The sequence below is a fragment of the Mauremys mutica genome, chromosome 1, assembly GCF_020497125.1.
Source record: "Mauremys mutica isolate MM-2020 ecotype Southern chromosome 1, ASM2049712v1, whole genome shotgun sequence".
NCBI lineage: Eukaryota > Metazoa > Chordata > Testudines > Geoemydidae > Mauremys > Mauremys mutica.
Window position 1 is genome coordinate 184,899,042 of NC_059072.1, and position 19,413 is coordinate 184,918,454.

At 42.8% G+C, this 19,413-nt stretch overlaps 1 protein-coding gene across 4 annotated transcripts in view; it reads left to right on the top strand.

The window, feature by feature from the left end:
• Positions 1-19,413, top strand: part of ROBO1 (roundabout guidance receptor 1) — a 431,492-nt gene that overhangs the window by 350,114 nt on the left and 61,965 nt on the right. For 3 of the 4 annotated variants that reach the window (XM_045002117.1, XM_045002119.1, XM_045002118.1), the window contains 4 exons: positions 6,067-6,188; positions 9,156-9,387; positions 10,851-10,972; positions 14,808-14,979. In XM_045002117.1, coding sequence (XP_044858052.1) covers positions 6,067-6,188; positions 9,156-9,387; positions 10,851-10,972; positions 14,808-14,979 — 648 coding nt within the window. Of the gene's footprint in view, positions 1-5,672; positions 5,784-6,066; positions 6,189-9,155; positions 9,388-10,850; positions 10,973-14,807; positions 14,980-19,413 lie in introns of all 4 variants that reach the window. The other variant, XM_045002116.1, reaches the window with a different exon arrangement.

Genomic DNA, 19,413 nt, shown 5'->3' on the forward strand with positions numbered 1-19,413 from the left:
ATTGGGGAAGCAGAGAAATTAAAAATTTGTAGGATTCAGGATACCACTTCATAAGTAAAGCGTAATCCTCAGCAAAATGCTTACTATTAAAGGTAAGTCCAATGGGGGAAGAGAGACTTCAGTAACGCCACAACCCCTACAGTGAAGCAGATGGAATTAGTGTCCCCACACTACTACAATAACATTGCATAAATATGAGAAAGGAATCAACTGAAATACAATCACTATTCCTCGGGCAGATAGAAGTCATGAGCCCAGTAATATAATTATAATAAATTGTAATAAATTTAGATTAATATAGAAAACAAATGAAGTTGTGCCACAGCACTTAGGCACTGTGCAGTCAGAACTGTGCATTCATGTGTTTCCAATCCAATAACTTTATTGGAGTCATGAGAACTAAAGATTGAGAAAATAACACAGATGTGAAAAACTTCTGAAGGTGAGCCAATGCAGACGGGAGAGTTATTAATTTGATGGCCAGTCTACCTCTAAACTCACAACACTAGTTGTCAGATAGGCAAATTACCCATTTGCCATCAGATGTGTTAGAACACTCCTGAGAAAATGCACATACATAAATCTAACACAATATGACATTTATGCTAAAAGCAAAATTCTCTCTCTTCATCACCATATTATCTGAGTGCCTTTCAAGTATTTACTCCTGAGGGAATTCTGTGCCAAAAAATTAAAAATTATGCACACAATAATTTCCAATTCTGCAAATTTTATTTGTCATTAAATAAATGTGGCTCTAGCATGGCAGTGGAGAGCACAGGCCACTGGCTGCATTGAGCTGGGAGATCACCCTGGAGCCCCCTGTTCCCCCAGTACAGAGACTTGGTGGTGAGGTTGCACCTGACGCTGACACAGTGCAAGGGCTGGGCCTGCCCCAGAAACGCCCCGGGGCCCTGCCCCTCTGTGCCAGGCACACCAGGTGTGGGTAGGCAGGCTCAGCCCAGCAGGATCCAAGTCTGGGGGAGCTTAGTGTCGGGGGATCCAGGTGTGAGGTGAGAGGTTTCTGTGTGAGGCAATCCGGGTGCTGGCAGCTCAGTGGGAGATCTGGATGCACAGGGACTCGTTAGGGGGGTCCGGATGCAGGAGCGGTGGGACTCTGCAGGGGATCCAGAGGATAGTGGTTGGGCTCAGTGAGGGGGAGTATCTGGGTGTAGGGAGATGGGGCATGGCGGGGGAGGGGGATGTCTGGATGTGGGGGCTCAGTGGAGGGGTCTGGGTGCTGGGGGAGTGGAGCTTGATGGGGTGGAGTTCTGGGTGTGGGGGCTTGTCAGAGGAGTACAGGTGTAGGGGGGTAGGGTTCAATGAGGGTTCAATGAGCCTACTGAATGGGGGAGCCCCAGCTGCTGCTGGGGGGATGCTGCATACCAGGCTCCCGCTTCTCCCCGTGATTCCCCTCTCCCCTTTTCTTATCCATCCCCCTCCCCTTGCTTCCACATTCCCCTCCCCCTGCCCTATTCCACCCCCTCCCTTCCCCACTGCCTCTTCCCCCACTCCCTTACCCCCTCCCTCATTTTCCCCACCCCCACTTACCCAGCCCTACCCCGGGAACTCACCGCTTGCAGAAATGAGGGTGGGGGGGAGGCTGTGGTACATAACCCCCAGGGGTGACAGATTTGTATAATTTTTGGTGGTGCCAAGAATGGATCAAAGTGCTGCCACCCCCACCCCACCCCCACGCCTTCCTAAGGCTCTGGGAGGGAGCTTGGGTGTAGGAGGGGGCTTGGGGTAAAGGCTCTAGGACAGAGTTTGGATGCTGGGTGTGGGCTCTGGATGGGGGGTTGGGTGCAGGAAAGGGTTTGCGGTGCAGGCTCTTGGAGAGAGTTTGGGTGAGGGAGGGGTGTGGGCTCTGGGAGGGAGTTTGGGTACTGGCTGTGAACTCTGGGCTGGTGCAGGAGGGGGTTTGGGGTGCTGGGTGTAGGAGGGGGTGTGGGGTGTGGGCTCTGGGCTGGGGCAGGGGGTTGGGGTGTACGACGGGGTGGAGGAGGGGGCCCTGAATTTGCTGGAGCCCGGGCAAAACGGGCCCATACAAGTTGCCATCCCTGCTAACCCTGTGTGCCTCCCCCATGCCTCACCTCTGTTTGGGGAGCAATCCCCCCCAAAAAACTGCACACATGGTCGCCGCCCCCCAAACCCTCCCGGCCCGGCTTCCCTTTGCTTCCCTGCTGTTTTCTGCAGGGAAAAGCAGGAAATGTGCAGGGGGACCGCTTTCTGCAGGCATGCAGTCCTGCAGAATCTCCCCAGGAGTAAAAATGTGTGCATCTAGCTTGCCTCGTACATAATAAAAAGCCCTATCCTTACACCCTAGTGAGCTACAGTAGCGGGGGGGGGGGGGAGAGTCTCTCTCTTTTGTTGGCGCACACATACTCAGCTCTTCTCTCTCCCCCACCCCCATGATGAGCACGCAGGCACTCACGTCCAGCCCCCTTCCCCGTCTCAGAGACTGCTCCATGCACACTGGAACAGACACACTGCCTGGGCTGCCAGGGATGAGTTGCATGTCTCCTGGCAGATTTTTTTTGCATTTTTCTGTGCGGAGGGCACAGAAAAATGCGGGCCATATAAATTCTTCACCCCTGCATCGGCGCAGAATCCCCCCCCCCCCCAGGAGTAAGTATTTCAGAAGAGAAGTAACAATGATAAACTCTCAATTTCTTCCTAACCAGTCTACAGGAGAATTAGTTTAGTATGTGCGATGCGTTGTTGTCTGTGAGTATATCTACACTGAATTTAGAGGTGTGACTGCAGCATGCAAAGACGTACCTGAGCTAGCTTTGATATAGCTAGCTCAGATAATAGCTGTTAAGCTGCAGCAGCATGAGCTAGCTGCTGGAGTGCACATCCCGGGTCCCAGTAAGTTTTATACAGCCCAAGCTACTGACAATACTGCCACGAGTTTGCTTCTATTGTTATTTGAGCAGCTAGATCGAAGCTGCTACATGTGCTGCAGTCACACCTCTGATTGCAGTGTAGACATACCCTGTGTGAAGAAGTTCTCGAGGGAAAGCAAATCAAAGAAACGAGTTTTACATTTAATTAAGATAGATTGGGTTTTGGTCATTCTCTTGTGAGAATTAATTACACAATTTGGCTCAAGCTCCTGCGAAAGTTCCATCCTCTGTACCCACAAGCTCCTCCACTGGTTGACAGTTTCATTGTTCCAGTAGAACATAGCCATTACGGGAGACCATGGTCACAGAGGGTGGGATGATCTCTCAGGTAGCTAGGGCTAATCCTATGGATGGGTGTAAATAACAAGACCGAGAGCTTGAAGGGATTTCTGTGTTCTATGGGAAGTCAATGTACGGGCAATTCACTGGAGTTTCGTTGATATGGCAACCTGTGTTGCTATGCAGACAGGCTGCTGTATTCTATACCAGTTGAAGTTTTTCAGGATTTGTGGCTTCAATCCTAAATCTGAGTTGTTATATCAAGCCTGAAACTCCCAAATGCATATATCACTGTGGCCTAGTGTACTTCTTAGAAGATGAACAAACTGAAGATGGAAGTGGATGTTTTTTGCTTTCATGGCTATTTGGATTTCTAGTAGAACTGAGGAGATCAAAATGGCATTAAGCTTGTGTGCCAAATTAACAATCTCAGGTCATATATCCTCAGTAGTGGGAAATGTTATACAAGAGGTTAGTTCTTGAAAGCATTTCCCTCTTCCTCCCAGTATCACCTCAGTCTCACAGGAATTCCCTTCAAGCCAAAATAGGTCAAAATTGACTTCTGGTCATAGAGGCTGATTGTTTTAGAGATTTTGGGCTAAATACAGTTCAAATGTGGCAATCCCCTTCTCCCCCACTCACTCGGCCATTGCTGTTTTAGTATTAGTAAAATCTTGTAAACAATGTGCTGGGATCTGTTCAGATACAGAATATTGACAGTCTTTGCTCTGGAAAGCTGAAAGTCAAAACGAGAAAGCCATAGAGTAGATAAGCTGTACTGAGTAGTTCAGAGGTATGAATGACAAGGTTTGTTAACCGTTTATTATATTTATGGTGACTCATCCATTGTGCCATCTTCTGTTTAAGCTGCTACTTATTAAGGTGACTCTCCCTTTAAGCTCCAGGCAAAAGGATGGTCAGAGATTACACAAATCCAAGTTGCAGAAGTTACTCTCAAAGACAGTATCAGAAGGAGGAAAAGATGCGTGGATTTGTGGACCATTTGGCAGAATGTTTTACATGTGGATACAGTAGCTGCTCAATGGTGTATTTATTTTAATCAGTCTTCATGGCTAAACAGACAGATTTGTCACCCACTGGTTGCACAAAGGCCACACGCTGATTTAGTTTTGAAATAATCCCACACTCTTGTGAATATGTTGGAGAAGCTGTATGACAAATTGCCAGGTGGCATAACTCTTACAGTCTCAAATGTGGACTGTGTTGCTGGATAAAGAATTTGTTCACATGCCAATAACTTCATACATATATAGATAGATAATTTGTTAATTTGATGGTCAGTGATTTATTTAAAGATACACTGGGTAATGGGCTGGAAATGTAACCATCCCCTCAAAAGTTGCACTTTTTCATGTGTCCCCTTCATATTTTATATAAGCATTTTCTATAGGGAGATGGACATCCTAGTGCTTTCACTCCTCAGATGGACTACCCACCTGCAACAAACTCATGGAGATGGCTTTGTTGCAGGCATGAATATGCACATACACCTTTCCTCTGTGTTCCCTCTCTGGCCATTCTTGTGAACCAGGGCCAGCTCCAGGGTTTTTGCCGCCCGAAGCAGCAAAAAGAAAAAAAAACGTGATTGCAATCTGCAGCTCTACCACCGCCGCTTCAGTCTTCGGCAGCAATTCGGCAGCTGGTCCTTTGCTCTGAGAGGGAGTGAAGGACCTGCCGCTGAAGACCCGGACGTGCCGCCTCTCACGGTTGGCCGCCCCAAGCAGCTGCTTGCTGGGCTGGTGCCTGGAGCCAGCCCTGTTGTGAACAGGCAGGTGTTGAAATTGCTAAGAATATTACTGAATGTTTCAGAATGAAGAATGCTGGTAGATTTCAAAACCTTGCCTAAACACTAGGAAATATTAGACTGAGAGAGTAGCATCATGGAGTGAAGTGAATGTAACATGTTCACAAATATCTGTGATTGTTTAAAAAAAATCAGCACTTTTCATTTCATGTGAATTTCCGAGCCTGAGATTTTTATCTCTGTTGCCAACGTAGTTTTTGTATATAATGAGGTGGAAAAAGGGGGAATTATTAAATGAATATAAAAATACTGTACTCTGCTATCCATGCTACACATACACTTCAGATATCATGATGATGAGTTCACTATAAATGTGTATATATATGGGGAGAGTCGTTTCTTTTCAGCCCAAGATGCTTTTTGAGAGCTGTACATAGAAAACATCCTTACCCCATTGTACCAGCTCAAATGATAGAACACATCAAATGGAATTCCTCTTTTCATATGTCTGAACAATTCTTTCAACAATAAGAGACCAGTATTGGATTTGCAAATATCAAGGGAGACAGAGGGCAACTGCGCTCACTGAAGTCTCCTGTATTTGAAAGACCTGGCATCTGTGTGGTTCATTTCCCCTCATTTAATTACTGTACTGCAGTTAATAGGTCATTAAAACCCAACAATAACACTTGCTAGAGTGTTACTGAATTTATTTTTAGACACACCTGCTCTTCTGCCCCTCCTTGATTGTTTCCTGGTTTCTGTGGTGTTTGGAGTGTGCTTTGGAGATTCCCCCTCCCTGCAGGAAAGAGATAGTTGCATGATGAGAGGTGATGCTACTGCTGTAATTTACCATAGTTATCCATGACCTTGTTCTTTCTTTTTACTCCTTGCTTCCCACCCACCCGCCCATTTCTCTCCTCTCCCCACATTGCTTCCACTGAAAAGGCTGATTGTTTTTGGCCAGTTTGCTGTGAAAATGCTTCACATAGTTCTGTTTCCTGCACATTTGGGCTCTTCTAGTGGGTACTGTGAATAAGTCGATTTAGTCTTCCAAGTACATAACTTGACTGACAAATTCATGTATAAGAATGGGTTCTTACATTGTTCCAGATGTTCCACCTACAAGCCAGGGTGTGGATCACAAACAGGTCCAGAGAGAGCTCGGGGATGTGGTTCTGCATCTTCACAACCCCACTATCCTTTCTTCTTCCTCAATTGAAGTTCATTGGACAGTAAGTAAATATTATAAAATGGGAGGTGGGTTTTGGGTAGGGATAAAGGGAACTTTTTATTTTGATCCCAATACTACACCACAGTGTTGATGGTGGAGTTAAACTATGTAAAGAAACTATGAAAATAGTTTGCTGTTGTACATGAAAATCATTCTGTGTGTATTGGCGCTATCTACACTCCCCTGACTGCCTGTCTTAATCAGAAGCTAGACTATCTTCTCACTCTACAGAGAGTGCTACGCCGTATGAAGAGTGATCAGCTTCCTTTGTCAGGAGGCGAAGGGACTGATCCAAAGTCCACTCAAGTTCATGAGAGCCATTCCACTGCATTCAGTGAGAGGTGTATCAGGCCCTAAGTCATGTCTGAGATAATACAATAGCTCCTCAGTCTATCGACCAGAGTTGGGGGAAGTCCTGCATAAAATAGACCCTATGATGTGGCAGTTGCCATGTCCACCCATCCCAGATCAGATATTGAGAAATACATTTCCTCCCACAGCACAGCAATTACTAGGTTAAAAGTGAACACAGATGCTGTGGGAGAGAAAAACACAATGAGAAACAATCAGGGATTGTTTTATTGACCATCATATTGGTAGCAGTTAGGTCAGATGTATGGAGGCCATAGTGGAAGAGGGGGAAAAGCAGGGCAAGAAAAGAAAAAGATACTATAGGAGTCCCCAAGGGAGAGGGGTAGGAAGCGATACAGAGGAGGGACAAAGAGAGAGAATGAGAAGACTGGGGGCTTAGAAAAATTGAAAGAATACAGGGAAATAAATTGTGGCATGAAGGGGATGGATGAGGAGAAAGGAAAAAGAAAGAAAGAGAGTACAGTATGAGGAAGGGATAAGTCTATCCAAGGAAAGACCTGAGACAATGTAAATGAACGAACAGCTGTTTTAAGCAATATTGACTAGGTGGTCAGGAAAAGAGAGGGTCAACTCCACCATTGGGACAATCCCAATGGAATGGAGCTTTAAACTGTCATCTGGGCTCCCTTCTGATCAAGTCAAAATATTGGCAGGCATGATAAAAAAGCGATCACAAGATGCTGCAGCTAGCATGGCGTAACTTCGTAAGGAAAGCATTTTACTTTGTCAAGAGCTATAGAGGAACTGACTGCTGTGATGCACAGTAATTACAGTGAAACTTGCACTAAGGACCACCTTCAGCAGGCAATCTCCTGTTTTAACTGACCACTTAAAAACATCACCAAGCTTCCAAGCATAATTTTGTTTGACCTTTAGTTACAGAACAACCTTTTCCAGGCAGCCAATTTTTGTTGCTCTCTTGGGTGGTCTCTGACTGCAAAAAGATTAAGCATTACCTCAATTTTAGCTAGCAGATATTCATCACTCGGTTGTTTAAAATGAAATATGATGCTTGGGTATTATATTGCAAACAAACAGTTCTCTTATGTCGCCAGATGAAGTAGTTTAAATGGGACAAATCTGAATGTTTTTAAGTAGACATTTTTATTTTTGAATTTGCCTATACATCAGAAATCATTTATCAAAATCAGTGACTAAAACATACGTAAGCTGCACAAGACTCCAATTCTATTAGGTAACCTCCTGTCTCAAGTATCCCCAAATATATTGACCTGGATTCTGATGTACACTAAGGCCTCTGTACCCTGCCAAGTGACATAAAGTGGCCTTACTGCAAATGACAATCCAGCTGAGTCTAGTTTTGATCCATCTTTATTAGTAGCTTTCTTCCATTAAAAAGCTAATTTTTATTGGCCCTGTTACTGACTGCTTAAAACAGCACCAGTCCTACAGCACAGTAGCCCCCTGCTGAGTCACTGAGAATGGAGGAAGTGCTTGGATTTATCTGGCCTTTGACTGAGTCAAGCATAATCATCAGAATGTAGATAGTGCCAGTTGGCTGCCCTTTAAAATCCACTTTGTCCAGAGTGAAGCAGGCAGGAAGCAAGGGTCATTTTATGCAATCTGAGAGGTTTCCAGCCCTCAGGAAGGTTGACCTGTTTCTTTGTTTAATTTCTATATTCATCATCTGAACTATTAAAATATACACCCCAATCCTGAAAACATATCCACCTAGGCAAACCCCTGCCCTGCTTGGAGCCCCATGGCATCAGGATTATTCATTTAAAAACATATAGAACCAGGGCGGGTGCAAAGATGTTTTGCGCCCTAGGCGAAACTTCCACCTTGTGCCTCCTCACCCCCCAAACCCTGTGGCAGCCCTCCGGCCTAAGGAATCCCCCCTGTGACAGCTCCCCTCCTCCCCCCCAAGGCAGCTTCCCCCCTCCGCCCTGAGGCGCCCCCCCCCGGCAGCTCCCCCCGGCCTAGAGAGCCGTGCGGCAGCTCCCCGTCCCAGCTCACCTCTGCTCTGCCTCTTCCCTGAGCACGCCGTCACCACTCCACTTCTCCCACCTCCCAGGCTTGCAGCGCCAATCAGCTGTTTGGCGCCGCAAGCCTGGGAGGGAGAGAAGCCGAGCAGGGCGGCATGCTCAGGGGAGGAGGCGGAGCAGAGGTGAGCTGGGGTGTGGAGCGGTTCCCCTCTGCGCCGTGCCCCCCCCCTTACTTGTTGCAGGCGGCTCCCCGTGCCCCTCTGCCCCAGGTCCTTCCACTTAAATGCCGACGAGAACCGGGGCGGCCGGTCACTGCTGAAGGACCCAAAATGCCGCCCCCCAAATGCTAGCACGGTTGCCTAATGGGTTGCACCGGCCCTGTATAGAACGTGATTCACCATTTTGTTATCCCTTCGTTGATGTCTGTGCAGTTCTACTAGCTTAAAACTTTATTAATGCAGTAGTGAATAAGGCCCATCATTTGCTGTAATTCCCAGGAATTTTTATCTGGTTCAGTAGCATTGTTTACTTTGGATAAAATGGATAGTTCTTAGTATTTTGCATAATACCACAGGCAATGTTACGATTTGTATTTATTAAACAGTCCATTAGGCATTCACTAATGTGTGTTTCTACTGCTTTCCTAGGTGGACCAGCAATCCCAGTACATTCAGGGATATAAAATTCTCTATAGGCCTGCCACAGCATCCCACGGCGAATCTGAATGGTTAATTTTTGAAGTGAGAACACCAACCAAAAATAGTGTCGTCATTCCAGAGCTGAAGAAAGGTGTAAACTATGAAATCAAGGCCCGCCCTTTTTTTAACGAGTTTCAAGGAGCAGATAGCGAAGTGAAATTTGCAAAAACCCTAGAAGAAGGCAAGTAGCAGCAAGTCTGTCTTCACCTTTTCTTTTTGAAGGAGTATTCTGGTCGGTTTCTCTCTGATACTTGCATTATTTGATTTTGTTTGAAGTGCATACTATATGAGAACACAGCAATGCGCAGCTGAGGAGACTGTCATCAAGTTGGACTGATCAGTATGTGACTTGCTTGGTGGTACAGAAGTCAATATTTAAAACTTTGCGTGTGAGAGAGGCATGTGCAGAAATCCCCTCCAGCACTTAGAAGGGATATGTGCTTTTTTTTATCTCCAGTGCAGCGTGTTCTCCTCCCTGCTGAGTTCATGGTCTGGTCACAAGTGACTTGTATCAAATTCAAACACATACTTACCACTATCTAAAGTAAATAGCAGATACTGCAGAAATCATCAAAGTATTGTAGCTGAAGGAACGGAAACTAAATTTTTTAGAGTGCCTGTATATCTGGATCCATCACTGGTACAAAATGAAAAGATGATGAGTGAGAGCAACAAATAGGGAGGGCTAAATTATGCATCCTCTTATCCTCTTCAGAAGAGGATGCATAATTTAGCCCTCCCTATTTGTTGCTCTCACTCATCATCTTTTCATTTTGTACCAGTGATGTGCTATAAAGAGGAGCCAAAGCCATTTCCCTCACCATAGCATTTTTACTTTCAGGCCAAACATAATCAAAATGGAGATGGGTAATGCCTCAGAGTAGACATTTCAGTGCATTGGTGGGGCCTAGACCTGCACCATACATTTTGGCTGCACTAGTTGAACAGATGACCGTCAGTGCCTTCCATGTAGGCCTCTAGAGCAGCCTCAAAAGAGCAGCACCTGAGCCCAGAATATCTTAGGATGATTCTAATGGACCAAAAAAATAGGAATCTTTGCACTGAAACTACCTAACAAATAACTGGAGTTTAAGAAGTACATATTTTATTTTATTTTATAAAAAAGGAAAAACTGAAGCTCAGAGAAAAGAAAAGCCAACATTTTTGAAAACATCCACTTTTTGGTGCCTATATTTTGAGTGTCCAACTTGGCACACCAACAGCTTGATTTTTCTAAAGTGATGAGCACCCAAAGGTCTATGTGAGGTTAATTTGAGTGCTCAGAAGTTCTGAAAGGAAAGACCTAAATGTCTCAGGTTAGGCATAAAAAATTAGTAGAATCTTTTTAACGTTTTGATCTCAGTATTGGGTCAAGGTGACAAAGTGAGTCTGTGGCAGAGCCAGCAATGGAACCCAGGGTCCCAACACCTGTTCACATCACTAGACCATATTTTCTCTCTCATGTCCATTTACCTTGACAGATAGGTACATCCTTAATGGCGAAACAAGAAATTATGATTACATTTGTGTCGTGCAGAATGGGCCATTTATATATCAAGCACTAGCTACAGCTTGTTAAAAAGCATTTGGCAACATTGTATTGGAATTACAACAAATTAACGATCTGGTTCTTCCCGCAAACAGCTCCTAGTGCTCCACCTCAAAGTGTTTCAGTGACTAAGAATGATGGAAATGGGACTGCAATTGTGGTTACCTGGCAGCCACCCCCTGAGGATACCCAGAATGGAATGGTCCAGGAATATAAGGTAACATGCAGAGTTCTTATTCACTGCAAAGTATTGGAATGCTATTGATGGATAAGTTGTTCATGGATACTTGGCTCCATCTACTGGTAAAATCAAAGCCGGTGGAATCAAAAAATATTTATCTGTTTATATTTTGTATATATTTAGGAATTCTATCTAGTCTGTGGCATCTTTACATCTACAAAAGGAATTAAAACTGCCTATTAATTTGAATGGGAAGATGGTAGTGCAGAAAATGACAGGAAAGGTCAAAATTCATAATTAAAATAAGCAACATCTTGTCTATGCTATAATATGAGAATTGCATACACAAACACAAAGAGAAATGTACCAGTTTAAGAACCATTTTGTGATCAAAACAGGGTATTTGAGGAGATAAATTGGTCTAATAATTTGAAAGGCTTAAACATAATTTATTATGTAACATTCTGAGTAAATTGTACTATTCTGTTCATCTGAGATGGTTAGAAACATGGAAAAGCTTTCCATCTAAAGAGTGTTAGTGTATGATTAAATATATTTATAGCAATTTTTCTTTGTTTTTTCACAAATCTATCTTTGCATTCTAGCTTTTATTATACTATATATATTTTTAACATATTAAAGTTCAGTATTCAGTTTTTATTATTTAAGGCCTCTGTAGCAACATACTGTTTTTATCTTAGAGTAATTTAAATTGTGAATAAATTACATATAAAAGAAATGAAGCTAAAATTGCCTAAGCAAGGCTGAGATGTTGTAAGTGTCTAGTCATGGATTTCAAGGTTGTTTTATAGCCACTAGTGGCAGGATGGTTTGCTCTAGTCTGTAGCAAATTGGCATTGTTGAGAGAGATTTTTAAATCAGAATGTCTTAGCCTTTAAAAAAAAAAAAAAAAGATAAAATACCATAGTGGAGGCATTTATTCCTAAGCATCAAAACTCATTCCACTCATTTCTTTTTTTTCCCTGTAGAAAAGAAAAGAGTGGAGATCACTTAGCTTCATGGTCAATTTAAAATAATAAAATGCCTTTCAGAACCTGATTGACTGGTACAAAATCATTTTGTGGCTTAGTTTCAGATGTAATTGAAAAAATATTCACAAAGGAAGTTTTATTTAAAGGCAGTTAGACCTTGAACTAAAGAGATGGAATGATTCACCCACCAGAAACTGCATTAAAAGAATGTTAGGGTTGTGAGGACAAAACAATAAAAGAGAGGAAATTCACATTTGAGCGTGGAATATGCTATACTGTGTCTGCTAGCATCTGGGGACAATAGCTTGCAGTGAGCTATGAGTAGGCATATCTTAGTGCCTATGCAGCTGTGGGGCTGCCACTGTTTTTTAATGTGGGTTGGTGGATAATTTTCCCTATGGATAGAAAACAGGCATCATGAAAACATGCATAATTATATTTTCTGTTTAAAAAACAAAAGGAACTATTCAATGTTAGGAACAAATAACCTGGAAAAAAACCCTGAAATTCAAATTCCCCACCCCCCTTTTTTAATACAAAAAGGAGTTAATGATTATTCTGTCGTTATTTTCTCAACAAGTGGATTCTCTTTATTTTTTCAAAACAATTCAAACCCGGGCTGGCTGACACCTTGCACATTACATTTTAGAATGGAGCAAATCTTAATGTATTAATAGGTTATAATGGAAAGGATGACACAGCCACAGCTACAGAAGTATGAATAGCACTTTACAAAAAACAACACCATTCAAATGAGGCTAGAGTTCATTCTGTCACATCTCTGGCATAAAGTTACAAGGCTGCTTACAACGCTTTTCATTTTCTTCTTCCATGATGCATCTGTTCAGGAGTAGCTTCCCTTTTGTTTCCTTAACAAACATCTTTTATCTGTTCAAACTTCCCTGTGTAGATTATATAATGGATCATTATAATATACTGTATCACTTCTATGTAAAGATTGTGAGAAATTAAGCAGAAAACAAATTTATACCATAACTATCCATTGCCTAGCATAGTTTTCATTCATTAGTGTCACTTCCTTCTTGCTAGTTAAATACAGGTTGTTTGTGGGTTGGGGGGAGGTGTTAAGCTATATAGATATATATATTGTGTGTGTGTGTGTGTTGTGGCACAAAGGGTTGCAACTGCTCTTGTGAAGGCTGCATAACTGTTCCCTTTCCAAATCCCTATATTGACTTAATAGCTTTTTAAAACATGCACTGTTATCATTTTAATAAGATCATTCTATAACTTTTCTGCAGGTTTTATGGATCATTGGCTAGAATTTAATGGCACTAATAAAAATTATATCATTTATTTAGTATTCATTTGTAAAAATGAGTGCTTATCCTATGCTCTGAACATTCCTTGACCCATTTCACAGTTGTGTTTATTAAAATGGATTACTCCATTGACCCCTTCCCACAATAATCATATTTAATAATCCAGCAACTGAAAATATCTTCCAGTTCTTTATAATTCCCCACAAGAGTCTTCTGAACCCCTTACATCTAGGGCGAAGAAATGTGCCTTGCAGCATGCCCACAGGGCCAGTGTACTAGGAATATTTGTGAGTTCAAAGCTAAGAGGTGTCCCCCTCGCAGAAAGTGCTGTGCTAGTTGATCCGATCTCCCTTATGGTTGGCGTTCCAGCTCAGGCTGATCTCAAATGCATAAGAATGGCACAGGGAGAGTGAAGCGGTCTTTCAGATAACAAGGTTTTAGACCATTTATAGGTCAAGACCTATAACCTTAAATTATACCTGTATTTAATAGGTAGCCAGTGTGGATCCAAAAGTACTGGTGTCACGTGTTCCTAGGAGGACCTACCTCATAACAAACAAACTGTTGAATTCTGCACCATTTTTGATTTTGAGGTAGATTGAAAGTGTAGCTGCATGTAGAGCTCATTGCAATAGCTTGATCTGGAGGTGACAAAGACAGTTGCAAGTTCAGATTACAAAAGTAATTATTGCAACCTCCTGGCAATACAGATTGAGAAATAGGTGATCGAACAGTAGGCACTACTCACTACCTGCTTTTAAAATACCAGTTGTGAGTCCATCCAGCCTCCTCGGTTGTGCATCTACTCACAAATGGTGGGCGAGCCCCTTGAATCAGAGGGGGCAACATTATATCCCGTCTCATCCAGTCGTTTCCCCCTAACTAGCCAATATCACCCGAGTCTTCTCCAGATTGAGCCTAAGCCCCCTAGCTTTTACCCGTGCCACGTTCTCATCCAACGATTGTGACCTAACTCTTAGTTTAAAATTGCATGTCACTGCACCAGCCCCAGACCTGCACCCAATCCCTGTTTGGTTTACTATAACTTTTACTGCTTCCTGCATGAATACCAGGCCTCAGGGAAAAGTATGAATTCACGTGAATACAAATTTCCCCAAACATGTCTGTGAACAAAACCTAGCCTGACCGATTATTCATGAAAAAGAGAGTTGGAAATACCATCAAATTTAATTCATTTGTTTTAGTCATACTGAATGATTGAGGGTTCTCTCTCTCTCTCTCTCTCTCTCATATTATTTGTGGAGTGCAACAAATGCTCACTAGTGCATTATTAGTGCTTATGTCCTGGATTGATAAGTTAGCGGGTTAGAAGGGATCTATCAAATTATCTTACATTGCAAACTCTTTGGGGCAGGAACCATCTTTTTGCTCTGTGTTTGTACAGCACCTAGCATCATGGGGCTCTAGCCTGTGACTGGCGTTACTAGGTGGTACTGCAATACAAATAATAAATAACAGTAATAATCTAGTTCCGCTCCCTTGATGCAGCAGAAAGGACCATATCATATCATGTAACTATCCTTTTAGCTTTAACTTTTAACACCCACATGTGCTATGTCCTTTATTTACCTACAGGTTTGGTGCCTGGGCAATGAAAGCAGATACCACATAAACAAGACAGTAGATGGTTCCACCTTTTCTGTAGTCATCCTTTCCTTAGTTCCTGGTATTCGATACAGTGTGGAAGTAGCAGCAAGTACTGGGGCAGGACCTGGAGTGAAAAGTGAGCCACAGTTTATCCAGTTAGGTAAGCCTTCTGGTAAATCTGCCTATAAATTCACTGCTGTGTTTATTTTGCCTTTTATGGATCCAGAAATATTTACAAGTCAGGCAGAATGCAGAGTGTTATTTGCATTTTAAAATAATGAGATTAATATTTGTGGTTTTGGACATGTATTGGAACTGGATTCTAAAGACAGCATCTCTCATAGGTTTGCTGTATAATGGCTGCTGCATTTTTTTTTTTTTAAACAAAAAGTCTCAATTCATTATTGGTTTTGGCTGTTGATTTTTGCGAAGTGGTTGATACTTAAGATTGGCATAGGAAAAACACATCAGTTTAAGATAGGCCTGAGCCACCAAGTTTGCTACATTCATATTCTGGCCTACCAGTATCAGGGCAAGGGATGCAACAGTGATGTCAACTGCACCAAGCATTCCTCTGACCCGGCTTAAGACTGGGGGCCATAGGAGATGGATATGTCTGGAAGTGATGTGGGATTACTGCTGGTTTACAGAACAATACTTAAAATGCCTTGCAATATAGTGATGCTTCTCTTTGTTAGCATGATGAAATCAAAACATGCTGTCATTAGGGTCAGTATTCTGTCCCATCAGACCGAAATAGAACCTCGCCATATTTCTTTTGGCCTTCTACCCTTCTCTGTCCGCATCATTAAAAGACCTGTCCAGTTATGTGATTTTACAGTTAAAAATAGGTAGTTACTGAAGATGAAAAAAGGACCCTATTCTGAGTGAACAATTGCTGCAATGCCAAAAAATTACGTGTGGACATTGAAATTAAGGGAACTGTCAAAGAATTGCTTATAATTTGGGCTTGTGACACCCATTGATTATAATAGAAATTGCATAGTAGAACTTTTAAAAATGACTCATTAATGTAGTACCTATAAGTGCTCATTGTCATGTTGTTTTCTGTGCTCATTTTCGATTCTCAAGAATCGGGGTTTCTGTTTCACTGCTTCTATTTTGAAAACCTTGAAACTTTAAGGGTTATAGATACCAGCTTAATGAAGAGGCCTTGATGTCTGAAACTGCAGGCTTGATAGTGACATTTTTCTTTAATCCATCTGCTAGTAAATTAATCCTAAATAAACACCAGTTTTACAAGAACATGATTTATTTAGCTTCCCTTCTTTGCCTTTCCAGTTAGCTTATTTGGAAAAGGAACATAGTCGACAATTTGCCTTACTAGGACTGAGCAGGGCCACTAGCCTGCTTCCAGCAATGGCATGTATGGACACTTCACTAGAAGGGGAAGGGCTGTTAGATGCCTATGTCCTATTGAAAGTCAATAGGAGTCAGGTACCGAGTCTTTGACAATCCTCTCCTAAGGCTATTGATTAGTGCTGCACAAAATAAATGGAACTTAGGCTCCTAAGTGCCTAAATCATGTTTGAAGATGGGACTTAAGCTCCTAAATCACTTAGGTATTTTTGAAAATGTTGCCCAAAGCCTCTTTCCTCCAGATCATTGTTTCTGATTCATCTGAGACCTACGGTAAACAAAAGTTACCATTTGCTGTTTAGTGGCCTCAGTATTTGGTGACCTTAGTCCAATCCCTAGTGGACAGATGGTAACATTACAGTTAATATCCTTAATGACATTCTCAGCGGAAGCCAGGGATTTGAGCATTATGGCATTTTGGAAAGAAATAATTACACTGCATGAGAATTCTAAAAAACCCTACCATCTCACCCCCTAGGGCTAAAATGTACATTGAAGGCACAGCCCTGTGCCACATAGGGTGTGGTAGTACACACCCTCTGTGGGAGGTCTCAGAAACACTGTGCCTGATGTAAGCACATTGCCTTTAGGGACACTGAAGAAGTGTTGACCAGAGAATCCCTTGCTGTGACCTTTAACAATGCACACCAGGCGCCCATCTCTTGACAAACTGTGCTGGCTGGTGATGAAGAAAGTGGCACAAAGCCTCTTTCTCATTTGCCTCCTTTTGGGGAGGTTAGCACTCTTATAAGTACAGGACTCAAGCAAACTTTGTGCTCTCTAAAAGAAAGGATTTTTCTGGTACCTGAGGAGATGTGCCTTCTTCAGCTCCCTCTCCCCTTTTTGTCCCGATACAGGGTCAGATATAATCTGTGGTGAGATCCTCAGCCCCTCTACTGCCACTTTACACCAGGTCAATGGACCAGAACAATGTAAAGGGCCTTAACAGCCTTGTAACTAGCTGTTGGAAGGATTCCCTTGGCACAGATGCAGTGTAAAATAGCTGTATGGCTATCATCTGAGGACTCCTTTGCAAGCCCTGGGAGCAGAAAGCATATGTGGGGACCACACTGTGGAGATTCTGAGCAGTACAGTGGCCCATAGGGCATCCTGGAGGGGCTGCCATAACTCAAACAGGCCCCTAGGGCTATAAGTTACCCGAAGGAGACTCTTCAGCCAGAGTAGTCTAGGGTTGTGAGAGTGGTAAAGTGGCTTAAAATTTCCTCATCTTACCCTGAGTTCTGTGCTTGTGCCTCTTAGAGGCTCACCATAGAATCTCATCCTTGGTTCTTGGATGTGCTCCCAGAGAAGGAGTGAAGCAGTGAGGGACAGATGGCACCATTGTTTTCCAGAAGCTGTTCTGAGGATACAAAACTTAATTTGCTAATGCCATCAGTCTAGCACCTTTCAAAACCAATACATTCATTTAGATGGAGAGGGCTTTTTTTTTTCTTTTTGTATTTTGGGGAGGGGAGCTGCATGTAGTGGTGGGTAAGGATGCTGTTCATGGAATGTTTGGGGGGGATTGCTAGTTCCTGTATCTATATGCTAGATGAACTGCATTCCTGCAATCACCAGTTTGAGAAATCTGTATTTCCTTCTTAGAGTCAGAAAGCTTAAATATTTTGCTTTGATGTTGATTTCTGAATTAGTATGCTGTTACCTTTATTAAACTGATTACAAATTCCCTGTGTGCATATTATATATACTGTATGATTTGTATTTTCATTTAAATTTTGGAATGTCTCTCACAATTAAATCAGATTTAGATCTTACTCTGAACAATTCTTGATTAAAAATTGAGGGCTAGATTGTGACTAACCCTAAAACTTCCCCCTTAGGACTTAGTTTGAGTACGTTCCCACACACCACACCTCTCCCCTGCACAGATAGGGCTACTCAGATTTTCATAGAATCATAGAATATCAGGGTTGGAAGGGACGTCAGGAGGTCATCTAGTCCAACCCCCTGCTCAAAGCAGAACCAATTCCCAACTAAATCATCCCAGCCAGGGCTTTGTCAAGCCTGACCTTAAACACCTCCAAGGAAGGAGATTCCACCACCTCCCTAGGTAACCCATTCCAGTGCTTCACCACCCTCCTAGTGAAAAAGTTTTTCCTAATATCCAACCTAAACCTCCCCCACTGCAACTTGAGACCATTACTCCTTGTTCTGTCATCAGGTACCACTGAGAACAGTCTAGATCCATCCTCTTTGGAACCTCCTTTCAGGTAGTTGAAAGCAGCTATCAAATCCCCCCTCATTCTTCTCTTCTGCAGACTAAACAATCCCAGTTCCCTCAGCCTCTCCTCATAAGTCATGTGCTCCCTAATCATTTTTGTTGCCCTCCGCTGGACTCTTTCCAATTTTTCCACATCCTTCTTGTAGTGTGGGGCCCAAAACTGGACACAGTACTCCAGGTGAGGCCTCACCAATGTCAAATAGAGGGGAATGATCACATCCCTCGATCTGCTGGCAATGCCCCTACTTATACAGCCCAAAATGTCGTTAGCCTTCTTGGCAACAAGGGCACACTGTCGACTCATATCCTGGATTGTCTGTGAACCACTGTATTGCTCTCCCAGCAGATATCAGGGAGATTAAAGTCTCCCATGAGAACCAGGGCCTGCGATCTAGTAACTTCTGCTAGTTGCTGGAAGAAAGCCTCGTCCACCTCATCCCTCTGGTCTGGTGGTCTATAGCAGACTCCCACCACAACATCACCCTTGTTCCTCACACTTCTCCAGAGACTCTCAGGTTTTTCTGCAGTTTCATACCAGAGCTCTGAATGCTCTCGTGCCAAAAATGAGTATGTGGACCTTCGGCTGGGCATGGGGGTAAAAGTAAGTTGCACTACAGAACATTACCCCAGAGAACTATTAATCCCTTTGATACTGATCTCCACCGTAGCTTCTGTGCAGTGATGGAGTGCCATGGATGGCAGCTTTGAAATGTTGACACTCCATTGGTTTGCTGATGCTTCAATAGCAAATTACGTGGTATATCCTGCAGCACATTCTGTCCAGCATATTATTCACATGAGGCATCTCAGATGCAGTTAATATTACTCATAATAAACATATTAACCTGTGTGAATACATTTTATGCACTTATTTCTTAAGAGGTTTCTGTAAAATAATTATAAATGTTAAGTGCTTTTTTCAACCAGTGGATGTCTCAAGGGTACAAAATACAAGAAACTCTTATTGCACCT